Source organism: the organism of the source record quoted next, unplaced genomic scaffold (genome assembly GCF_019419815.1).
Source record: "Pyrus x bretschneideri cultivar Hongxiangsu unplaced genomic scaffold, Pyrus_bretschneideri_v1 Contig5, whole genome shotgun sequence".
NCBI lineage: Eukaryota > Viridiplantae > Streptophyta > Magnoliopsida > Rosales > Rosaceae > Pyrus > Pyrus x bretschneideri.
The window spans coordinates 3607633-3620677 of NW_025999787.1; the positions used below are offsets into that span (position 1 = coordinate 3607633).

Sequence of the window (13045 nt, forward strand, 5' to 3'; positions counted from 1 at the left end):
CTTGTTCTCGGCGTCCAGGACTCATGGATTTAGAAATTGCATCTTCTTCTCCCTCTTTTTTTTGTTTTTATGTATTTTGTTATGTTTTTAATTTAGAATATGGATACTTAGGGATGCTCCTCCTCCTCTTTGATGTTGTGTATCTCCTCATTTTCCTCCTTCAAATTCTGTGTATTTTTCTCCTATTAAAAGGCTTGGAGTTTTCTAACATCTAACACATTTACATTCTTAAATTGACTCTCATTTATAGCTCAACACAATCAGCTTTTAGTATAGGAGTAATTGAAAACAAGCACTTCAGGGCAAAACTGGCAAGTTGGCTATTCTGCAAGGGCCTTTTCTGGCAGCTCTTGGGCCACTTGTGGGCTATAGTCTGGTCTTGGGCAAGTTGGGCTTCAAACTATCATTTCTAGGCTCTTAAGATATTCAAAATAAAATGATTTCTTCAGGCCCTTACTTTTTATCCTGAAATACAATACAAATAACAAAATACATTGTGATGCATAGAGATTTTAAGTCAAAAACCTACGCAAAAGAGGGTGTAAAAATATAACTTTATGCTCTCAACAATGGACTAATAGGTCCGCACTGTTGTCAATTCCACTTTCACTGGCTTCTTCTTCTTCTTCTTAACAGGTTTCCACTGGCTTTTTCTTCAGACTCATCACTTGATCCACCATCTTTCTTCTTCTTCTTCTGAACAGGTCCGCACTGTTGTCAATTCCACTTCCACAAGCTTCTTCTTCAAACTTATCACTTGATCTTCAACTTCCACTAGCTTCTTCTTCAGACTCATCACTTGATTCACCGTCTTTCTTCTTCTTCTTCTTAACAGGTCCCCACTGTTGTCAATTCCACTTCCATTGGCTTCTTCTTCAGACTCATCACTTGATCCACTTCCAAGTGAAATTTCCCTCGTGAAATTCCCTAGCTCTTCTTTCTTCTTCTTCTTCACCTTCATATTCAACTGAATGTCTTGGACAATAGTAATAGGGCCTATGTACCTCATTCCATGTTGACTTCAAACTCTTAAAAAGCATTGGCTTCAAACTTTTAACACGCATTGGCTTCAGGTCCATAAGACTAGTTTCCCTGTAAGATTGATGAACTAACAAGTCCGCACTGTTATCAATTCCACTTCCACTGGCTTCTTCTTCAGACTCATCACTTGATCCACTGTCTTTGGGATCACTGGCTTCAAAATCATCATGGCGTATTTCTTCTTCTTCTTCTGGTTCCCCCGACACGATGACCTGAGAGGAAGAATGTAGTACTTTAAATATAATTTCTTTTAATAAACTAGGAAAACTAGGAGAATAAGGAATTTTTTTGCTTTTTTTTTCTTCGCTTTTTTCGAGTATATGATGAAGATGACATTTTAAAGGTATATGTAAAATAAAGGTAATAAAAAATGAGGCCTCTTTCAAAGGGAGAGGCCCAAGGCACGGGCGTTACTCGTTTTGCCTCTGGGACACCTCTTATGATGACATGATCAAATTTGAATCTCTCAGCATCTTCGGCATACAATGGACATATCCCACACTTTTCCACCTTCATGTAGGAAGTTGGTTCGCTGGAATCCCCAACCACAAGGCAGAATTCAACAGAGGCTTCATTGGCATGTTTGCAAACGTCAGGGTAGCATTTTTTTGCTACCTCTTCACTTATAAAGGTCATATCCCACAGGTACACGTGATGTTGGTCATAACGGTAGTCATTCAATTTCCAATCAACTAGGCTGATATGGAATTGACTAGTGAACATTTCATGGCTTTCACCCATGAATTTGGCATTGAAACGAGCTCTTATTACCATCCGGTTCAGCTGGCAGTTCAACTTCCAAGAAACAACAACAGCGAGCGCAAAACCCAATAAACCAGTTCGAAACCAATCTTGACGAAGCTTGATTTTTACAGAAGATTCCTCATTTTGATAGCTGAACCAACCTGGAATTTCTTTTCCCGGACATACAACGCTAACCGAAGGCCGCCAATAACTGTAATACTCCTGTAACATTAATGGGAATTATATTTATTTAAATTTGTGAGAAACTAGCAGCTGCTCCAACCTTAATTTGATCAGAGACAAAAACATATATATTCAATTCAACAACACAAGTGAGAAGGACAAAGGGAGACATACATGGTCGTCGTAGTGCTCTTCATCATCATTTTCTTCTTCTTCTTCTTCTTCTCTTAACTTTGACGATGCAATTAGCACTTGCATAATTCTAAGCTGTGCATAATCCATTATGTTGCTCCTTGCATTATCATCCAAATTTCGGCAATTAGAAAAATCAAGTCCTCCTCCAAAATATTGATATTTATCCCCACCTTGTGTGTAGTGTGTGGTCCTTGAACTTGACACTGTCTTCAGTGATGTGCCGCCATGTGCTTTAAGTGAATCTACTAATGGGAGCTCTGGTAAAGATTGAAGCCACTTGCAGCCAATTAAGCGGAGTGTAGACAACGGCGAAGCTTGTTTGATGCTCGCAGGTAAGTTCCTAATCATGCTTCTACTCAAATCTAAACTATACAAGGAGGTTGTGCAAACTAGGCCATCGGGGATTCCTAAAAGACCGCTGCGACTGAGATTTAGAAGTTCCAAAGAGGGCAAACCGACAGAGTTGGAAGGCAATTTTTTTAGTTTCCGACAGGCATAAAAGCTGAGATTTTTAAGATTGGTCAACTTGTAGATACTTCTTGAGACAACCTTAAGGTTCTTGCACATACCAAGATCTAATGTGTGAAGCCCAATTAGATTTCCAATAGATGAAGGAAGCTTTTCGACCGCTGTCGTTTCCAAATTAAGAGATTGCAGATGTTCCATTGGCTCCAAGATTTGAGGGAATCTGTAAAACATCGAGCACCATTTGAGATCAAGACTCACAAGAGATTTCAACTCACAAATGCTCTTTGGGATACTTAAAAGCCTTCTGCAGCCTCTTAAGTCAATTCTTTCGAGCGCAGGGAGAAACTTGATTGATGAGTGTAGCTCTTGAATAGCTGTTTTATTTAAAATTGGAGACTCCAAATGTTTTATTGGGACCGCAATCTCTGGGAAGGATTCAAGTTTAGAGCACCAAGACAGATTAAGGAACTTGAGAGATTTCAACTTGCAAATATTGGTAAGACTGATGAGACTCGTGCAACTTCCAAGATCAAGATAAGTAAGCTTGTCAAGATGTTGAAAATACGAAGGAATTTCAACCAAACTTTTACAGCCATGAAGATTTATGTGCCCAATTTTTTTGCTCCGAGAGAGATTTGGAACTTCAATTAGATTGCTAGAGCACTGCAGATTTATCACTTTTAAGTTCACAAGTCTCTGTAACAAAATTAAAGATAACTAATAAGTGTGACTTTCTACAAGGCAATTTATACCAGAACTAAAATAAACATATATACCTTGTCCTCTTTCCAAAGATGCTTAACTCGGCTATTGGGCATATGAAGCTCAACTAGATTTTCAGGAGAAAATTTTGACGGCAAAGATTTCAAAGGATATTGATCCCAGTGAAGATAACGAAGAGAATTGGGAAGACTGATGGGACAACTCGTGCAGCGTCCAAGATCAAGATAAGTAAGCTTGTCAAGATGTTGAAAATACGAAGGAATTTCAACCAAACTTTCACAGCCATGAAGATTTATGTGCCCAATTTTTGGACTCCCAAAGAGATTTGGAACTTCAGTTAGATTTCTAGAGTACTGCAGATTGATCACTTCTAAGTTCACAAGTCTCTGTAACAAAATTAAAGATAACTAATAAGCGTGACTTTCTACAATGCAATTTATACAATAACTAAAATAAACATATATACCTTGTCTTCTTTCCAAACCTGGTTAACTCGGCTATAGGGCATATGGAGCTCAACTAGATTTTCAGGAGTAAAATTTGACGGTAAAGATTCCCAAGGATATCTGTACCAGTAAAGATAACGAAGAGAATTGGGAAGATCCAGAGAAGTGGTTAATGTGCTGTAGTTTCCAAGCGGTTCAGAATAAACAATTAGCATTTCTAGGTTAAACATCACTTTGAAGTCTGCACGTTTCAAAGGTCGCTTTTCAGTCTGCCAACATTTAATCAATATGGCTTGAACATGTCGAGTTCCCTGACAGTAAGAGCAAAGTTTAAATGCGAATATATATACAACAAAATTCAATCACATTAAACTTTCAGGTATCTGACCTTTTTTTTATGAATGAGTTCTTTGGTGTTTTGCTATTTATTTTTAATAGAAATAGAAAAGAAAGAAATTGAATGCATTTGGCTCTTACCCTATTACTTTCCAGTACATGATAGACATCCTCATCGTTGAACAACCTATTACGTTTACAGGGATCCTTACATTGTTCGTAAACAATTGTGCGTCCCATATCTTGAATCAAATCATGCATCTCTACCCATGTTGAATCAATTGATATGAGAGAAGCGTCAATGAGAGCTCTAATTCCAGCCGCCGCACAGAATCCACGAATGTTTAACATTTTTTTTACATACTCCACATGCTTCCCTTTGTGAAAACAAGCTACATCTAAAAATATCTCCTTATCATTTTTTCCCAATCTGTCATAACTTAGTCTCAACACTCTCTGGATATTTTCATCGGGAAATTGTTTCAACTTGTTCAATTCATCTTCCCATTCTGCTTTGCTCTTGCAATTTACAAACAAGGACCCGAGAGTTATAATAGCTAATGGAATGCCTCCAGCATAATCCACCACCTTTTCTGGCAACTCCTTAAAATCTATTGTAGGAGTATTGTTATTCTTGAAAGCATGTGAACGAAAGAGATGGAGAGCGTCATCCGGTTTTAATCCCTCAACCTCGTAGATCTTATCCTCTTCAACAGTTTGCCTAAATGTTCTCCTATCTCTACTTGTGATAATTATTCTACTTCCGGTGCCAAACTGAAGACGATTGGCAGCTAAACGTCCCATTTGCATCGAATCACTCACATCATCAAGAACAATGAGGACCTTTGTACGAATGAGCCTTTCTCGAACAAAAGTTAATCCTATGGACAGACCTTCTTCCTTTAATATCTCTTTAAGAAGTGTTTTTTCCAAGTGATCTAGTCCATTTGGTTGTTCTAAGTTCTCCCTAACATTTCTCAGAAAACAACGGGCTTCAAATTTAGAAGAGAGTCTGTGAAATACAGTTTCAGCAAGGGTGGTCTTGCCAATACCACCCATGCCCCAAATACCTACAGTGATACAAGCGTCCTGTAAATGAATGTCTAATAGCGATTCAATTTGCTCGATGCGGCTTTCAATTCCAACCAAACCCTCTAAATTGCATGATGATTCACATTTCAATCTGGTCCAAATGTCATCAACAACTTTCTTAATTAGATCTGCCTCCGCCTCCGTCCTGGCATATTTAATTATGATTATGTACGAAATCAAAAATTAGGCTTAAATATGCCTTACCAAATCTTAGCACAAATCAAAATGTCGCAAGTTTAAACAAAATTATTAATTTATACAAGTTAATTAGTTACCTTGATTTTTCTGAATAATCAAACCCAGCCAGATTGGCTGCAGTGGTCAAAGCATCCCTCCACTTCTGCACCTTGTCGATACTGTCGTAGAAACGTTTTTTAAGTTGAGCAAATGCACGCGCATAACTCCCGCGCTGTTGTCGTATATCAGATGGATTGATGTCATAGAATATGGGTATAACTATCTGGCCAGAATTTTTCTTGCATTTGAGTATATGCACAAGTTCCTCCAAACACCACGTGGAAGAAGCATAGTTTTGTGAGAAAATGATCACCGAAAGAGTGGATTTCTCGATTGCCCCTAGAAGGGCAGGTCCGATTTCTTCTCCTCTTTGGAGGTTGTAATCTATGTAGGTTTCAATTTTCCTCTGAACTAAGGCAGCATGAAGATGGCTGGTAATATTAAAGCGGGTGTCCTCCCCTCTGAAACTGATAAACACATCATACTTTCCCCGGAGAGGGGGGTTATCAGCACCATTATCATCGGCAGCAGCACCACCAACATCATCGGCAGCAGAAGCACCAGCACCATTATCATCGGCAGCAGCACCACCAACATCATCGGCAGCAGAAGCACCGGCACCAGCAGAAGACGGAGAAGAAAACTTAAACAAGCTGAAGCACATGTGCAAGAGAGTCATGAAACACTCCATCGTTGTCGCTGTCTCTCTCTCTCCGTCTCTCTCTCTCTCTCTCCGTGTCTCTCTCTCTGTCTCCGTGTCTCTCGCCATTTCTCTCTCTCTGCACTAAGCATAGACAGAGGTAGAAATTGGGGAGAAAGCAAAGGGAGGAGAGAGCAGTTGCCGCAGAGACTAAATCATTTTTCAGTTCAGCAATTACACTAGTTGACTTGACTTGCACCTTCCTCGAAATCTCCAAGAAAATGATCCAACTCAAGCACCTTCCGCGAAAATCATTTATCAATTCAGCAATTACACTAGTTGACTTGACTTGCACCTTCCTCGAAATCTCCGAGAAAATGATCCAACTCAATCACCTTCCGCGAACAAAGATTCAAAGCGTTCACACAAATGAAGAAAGGCAAATTAAGACATAATCATGAGCTCATACGTTTCATAAAGACAAATTTGTTATAAAAGTGGATGACCCAAATAAAAAATATGCAACATCCACCGTTTCTTGCCAGTTAACAGACGTTGAAGATGTGCTGCCTACTTTTCATATCCCTTGGCTTTAACAAAGAAGACATAGTTTTCTTATATAAAGGTCCATCAGCTCACAAATATGCAGATAAAATACAGAGAAGGAAAAATACAATCTCTTCCATTGCTTTGTCATTTCAGTTTGATAATGAGATAACTACTGCTATTGTTCTGAGAATGTAAGCACACTTGTCGAACTTGTAAATATTATATATTATTTCTTTGTACTTGTAAAAAGATCGATCATATAAAAAGATCGAACCTGAAGTTCCTTGATCATCATAATATAAAATGATCAAACCCGAAGTTCCTTAATCAAATTCTAAATAAAACCTAAAGTTATTAAATCAATTGAGAGAACATCGTTTCCTCAACTAAATTAATATAACAACCATTAAGCACTCAATCCACAATTTAGGGATGGACAAAATACCCATGGTTATGAGTAACCGCCATTACCCGTCCATTTAAAATTAACGATTACGGTTATGGATAACCGTTTAAACAAAAAAACGATTATGGATATAACCGTTTAAATAACGGTTATGGATATTACCCACGATTATAACGGATGACTAGTCTCCTGTTTATTGACTCTATATAAAAGTGAAAATAAAATGAAAAAAATCGTTCGTAATTGTAGGAACATTTGATAAGAGTGAAGCTATACGACTGCTTATGCTAAATATTGCTTCTGATCTTTGATAGAGCTTTCTGTAAAAGTGAACTCGAGCAGGTTGATAACATATATTTTATTTCTTACTACTTTTATGCAGTATTAGATTATATGCCCTGGACAAACCAATGCTCTCCCAACTTTACAGATGCCTATTTTAACATATGAAACAATATGACCTTTTGGGTATAAATGTTGAAAAGGCATATGTGGTAATTGTCCTATGTATGAAATATCTATTTAAGGTCTCCATTTGTTTAACATTATCATACCTGTTGCACATGTCTGAAGTTGGAACGAATATATACGTATAAAACCTGAAAGGGATGGAATTGTTTCTTATTAAGGATACCGTGTGTGTGTATATATATATATTTATTTATTTATTTATTTTCTGTTGAACTTACTAGTATCACTGGAAATCATATCATGCATTGCCATAACAGAAGGCATGATTCGATGAACTATGAATGATTTGATCCTGGTTGAGGGTACGTAGGTAGTCTAATACAAAGAGTAGATGCATCCATAAAGTAAACAAAAAGGTTACTACGCCATTGGACCTTGAGTTGTGTTTTGTCCATGTTTCGGAGGTGAGGCATGGTGGATGCACAGGTACATGGTGACGTCACGTGTCGATCCTGAATTTATCTTGGGATTCGAGTGTGACAATGATAGCCAATAAACTTGAAACATTGGTTTTGTTAATACGCTAACTAATTGTCCCATCTTAATTCTAGGGCAACTCTCAAATTAGGGTGAGACAAAAACATACATGGGGTCGCATGTTTTGTTAAGAGATTCTCCAGTGAGGACTTTCATGGCATAGGTGCATTATCGTGGTGGTGTCTTGTACGTGCCCATGATACAATGTTATCACGTGGTGTGTGTGTGTGTGTGTGTACACACACACACTAAATTAATTTGGCATGGGACACACGATGGCGTAGAAGTTACTCTCGTACGGATGATATGATCTCTTTTAGTTTCAGATTAAGTTTTGGGCTCCCTTATGACCTCCTAATAGCTTTTGAAGGACATATTATAAATCTTAAGCAATCTTCAGTAGTGTAGGACTATATTCTTAGTCCTTCATGATTTTGTAGTGTGAAATTTACTTATTTTTCTTTTGCTTTTAGAAATTATAAACAAGAACTCAATAGAAGGTGTTCGGAAATTTTTAAAAGAAAGTGGTCACTAACCGAGAAAATTCCAAACTTTGAACGTGTAAACACGTCAATTAAAGGGAAAAAGCTTGCTTTTTTTAATTTACTATTTTTCTTCCCTCCTCTTTGCCGACATTTTGGTGTACGAATCTTAATTCACTGACGTTGGTGTAGACGCATGTGAGGTTGCTGGCTCATTCAGGTTACTCACAACGAAAAGGGTCCGGCAGGGATCTTAGGGATCTAGTGATCTTATCCGTTTATCGTATATCATGCGGTTAGTTTTTATTAAATATCATTCATATTTAATTTTAAATTTTAAATTTTAAAATAATTTCTTATGGTACGATGTATGATGAACTGATAAGATTATAGAATCTCTAAGATCCTTAAGAAAATGATCGATCCTTTTCCACTCACAACCATTCATATTTGAAAAAATTATTATATTTCATTTTCACATGTCACCACTACCATCACCAAACTACTGTTCCTCTCTTTCTCTACTTTGTTTGATTCACTTATTCTCTTTTTCACATGTCACTGCCATCATCCAACTACTGTTCCTCATCATATGTCTTATTCACTTTTTCACTTTTAACCTTTTCAACCCTTTTATTTTATTTTTTTTTAACAAATGGGAAGATTTTTGTGTTAAAAATTTATATTTTTGAAATTTATGTTCATCCTTAATATGTACGTGTATTAAGGGCTTAAAGTCCTCATTTATATGAATTAAGGAATTTTTGGTTCTGATTTATTAATATGTGGACTAGGGATGGGCATTGATTATGGCGGACGGGTAATCGCGGTTATTTACCCATAACCGTTTATGTTCATACCCGTATAACCGTTTATCCGTTGGGTAATTGCCTAAACGGTTGTACTCATACTCATAACTGTTTATAAATGATTACTCATACCCGCACACTCATTTAATCGTAACTATTTATGCATTTATCCGTCTATTCATTTTGGTTTTTTTTTTTACCATTTACCTTTTTTTTCTACTGATTCACATGTTTTGTTTTTAACAACTTGAAAATTAACAGAGAAAAATTTGTCATAGTTTTCTTTTTTTGATAATTAAATACCGTTATAGGCACATTTAGCATGCATTTTTGGTATTTTAATCTTTCAAATCTTCATACAATTCTAATTATTGAGTTTAAAAACAATATTTTTAGCTGTTATCAATAAATGTAATATAATATATTTGCTAAGAATTGATTTGTTACTAGCAAAATACCTCTCACTTGAGAAAGCATATTGAAAAGAAAATTCATGTATTTTTGACATATTTTTCTGCGTATCAAGAACTGATTGATAACCGTTAAAAATATCAACAATTGATTATTAGAGAGAACTAATTAAAGATATTTTTTAATCTAAATTTATTGTTAAAGTGCTGATTGTTAAAGAACTAATTAAATATGTTGTTAAAGTGCTGGTTGTGAGTTTATAGCAATCGAACTGATCTCCAAGTTAAAGTCTTACAGTCATGCATCCTTGCGGATATACATATCTATATAAACCACCCGAGAGGACCTGATGAATTCTGCAAACGTAATATAGAGTAGCTATGGAAAGACCAAAGAAAATATGACAATCTTTACCGATAATTAGCATGCCATAGGTTTGGCAAATGAAATCGCGCTTTTGCCCAATGGTTTGGATCAACCTCAATCCCTTTCTTCTAATCCGGTTGCAGACAAGGAGGCATGAAGCAGATTTCCTATCTCTATTACTCGCTTAGAGGGAGATTAAAAGAAAAAAGGAAACGGAGGAGCTCTGCTATAACTTGTTCCTGTAATTATCAATCTCATATCTGATATAATATATACATATATATACACACACACCTCCTCTCTCTCTCTCTCCTCTCTGCACCTTGAGAATTTTTTATATGAAAGATGCATATGAAAGAGTTCAACCAACAGACTGAGATATGCGGAATAACACTTGACAACCCCCTTTATGCTATCAATAAAAGAAACAAATGTCAAAGTAGACAACCAGACACATTTGCTTGCCATTCTTTTTCCCATATGTATATAAACACAATGTAAACAATTCACTGCCCATATGTGTGTTCATACCAGGGAGAAAATAATCATCGCGCTAAAGCAATAACCTTAAGGCTAATCAATAGAACTAATATTGTCTAGCTGCAATGTACCACATGTTAAGAGATCCAACAAGCATTATGCACACGTAGTACCAGCCTTCCAATCCTAAATAAACACAATCTGCCAAATCTAACCAACGTATACAATGAACTTGAAATGCAGATTAATCCTGGTGAGCAATGCCAGAACAACACCAAACTAAGACTTCAATAAACACCCATTAAACTAATTCGAAGTCAAAAAGTGTCAAACAAGCAAATTTCAAACTATCAACTAGAGGGCATAGAGTACAAACTAAGAGATTCACTAACTGGCGTGCAACCACCATTTGTTCACCAGAATTAAACTAAACCCACCACATCCGCAAATACCCAATTACCCAAATCAATAAAATAACAAGAAATATTTCTGAAAAAAAGTTCGGAAACAGTTGAATCAAAGACGGGTAAAGTGAGAGATTCATGAATTGAATAATCAAATGGACAAAGAAAGCACCTTGACGAGGCAGAGGATTCCCTGTGCCGTTGAGCTTTCCTACTTTTTCCTCCCCCTTCAATTTTTCCCACTTCTTGGCACCTTATCGGACGATTTTCCCCATTCCCTATCCTGCCTTCCAGAAGCCTCCTCATCTTTCCCTTTCTCTTTTTTAATCTTCATATTTTATAATATTAATATTATTCTACTTCTCCCTCTTAAAATTCCGAAGGTAGATATCCAATTAACCAACTAGAATATTATCAAAGGCATATATAATTGTTTTTGTTTTTTAGTGTCATGGTATTGAGGATGCAGATATAATTGTTTATTGAGTCAATCACTTTGATCAACACTCAAAAAAAATTATCATTTTTTAGCATTAAAATGTTATATAATGAGTTAAATAATACAACTTATATACAGAGTTTCACAATACTTGTCAAGAGCTCAAAGGTCAAGCGAAGCTAACTCTTCTTTTTTTAGGGTATTTTGGTCATTTCACAATAAATGAATTATTTCACACAAATAAATAGGGATGAGTTATAACAATCTATCCCTCTTAAGAAAATTTTATTTCCAAATTTTCTACCACATAATTACCAGAAAAGATAGGGATACTAAGTTCGCATATAACCTTCGATTCACATGTAACTTTCTTGACTTCATGATTACTCCATTAATTTATACCACATAATTACCAGAAAAGATAGGGATACTAAGCCATTTTGGCATTTATAACACCAAACCACATATTAAGTTGTTTGCGAAAAATTCTACATGCGTCTTAAAAGAAACGTATGTCAAGGTGCTCTTTGCAACTTGTATGTTGAAGGGCTTCACAATCAGCATGTGCCTTTGGAGACTGAGGTCCCTACTGAGTGTAGAGGTGGGTTCAAAAAACCAAAAACCGAAAAAAACTGAACCAAACACCAAAAAGAAACCGAACTGAATTATCAAAAACCGAACCAAACCGAAATAGGTTGGTTTGATTTCGGTTTCATTGATTTGAAAACTGACCGAACCGAATAGAACCGATATTTAATTATTTTATATAATATTCAAATTAATTAATTTTTATATATTTAATTATTCTCTCTCTCTCTCTCTCTCTCTCCTCACTTTCTCTCTCTGCCTTTCAAGAGCTCTTTTTTTTTTCTTTCATTTGTTTGTTATGTTGTTTTCTATGTAGTAAAATGTCCTCATATTTTTTTGGTCCAACATTAAATCCTTATATTTCCAACATTAAAAACCTCATCAGTGGCCTTCTCTCTAATAAAATCCTCACGTTGTGAAAGAAGCTAAAAAATCTCTCAAGCTGCACTTCATTTTTTTCATCCTAACATTAAAATCCTTAGAAACCTCACGCTCCATATTCGTCTTGTCTCTAAATCTCTCACCTTCTTACAACTTTTGTAGCCTTGCTGGGTTGATTCATTTGGTTGAAGGGTGATAGGAGCATATTTAGGCGACTTACTTAGCTTGTTTTCGTGCATTTATGTTGTTAATTCATAGTTGTTTTAGTAGTTTAAGCTATTTTCGTTTGTTTTTAGGTCCTAATGGAAAAGGGAGCAAAAAAGTGTATTTTGAGGCTATTTGGAGCATTTTTGGGCATGGATTGGATAGCTTAACCATGGAGCTAAGAGGATGGACGAAATTGAAGGCCACTTATGCACTTTAGGACATACAACAAAGGGCCTAGCCCATTCTCTCTTATTCTCTCCCTTATAGCCATGCAAAGAACCATCCATTCCATCAAAAACAATCCCTTACCGTGTGTTTCCTTGTGTCTCCCTTCCTTGCCATACAAGGAAGGGCTTTGTTCCCTATTTTAAACACTTAAACACCTTACTTTCTCATACCTATTTCAGCCATAACCCACATGCACTCTTAATCATTCATCCATTTCACCACATTCCACCATAGCGCGCACC

At 36.4% G+C, this 13045-nt stretch overlaps 1 protein-coding gene across 3 annotated transcripts; it reads right to left on the reverse strand.

Moving 5' to 3' along the window:
* Positions 1-425: 425 nt before the first annotated feature.
* LOC103928642 (disease resistance protein RPS6) lies at positions 426-11313 on the reverse strand. Of its 3 annotated transcripts, none has more exons than XM_048569187.1 (8): positions 11133-11313; positions 5504-6500; positions 4278-5373; positions 3839-4111; positions 3408-3740; positions 2143-3327; positions 1456-2007; positions 426-1253 (listed from the first exon to the last, which is right to left on the reverse strand). In XM_048569187.1, exons 2-8 carry the CDS (start codon positions 6232-6234, stop codon positions 885-887), a joined length of 4539 nt encoding a protein of 1512 aa, XP_048425144.1. In that variant the 5' UTR covers positions 6235-6500; positions 11133-11313; the 3' UTR covers positions 426-884. The 3 variants fall into 3 exon arrangements, with proteins under 3 accessions (XP_048425144.1, XP_048425143.1, XP_048425142.1); XM_048569186.1 differs by having other exon boundaries at positions 3821-4111; positions 5504-6404; positions 11133-11311; XM_048569185.1 differs by having other exon boundaries at positions 3821-4111; positions 11133-11311.
* Between the last annotated feature and the right edge of the window lie 1732 nt (positions 11314-13045).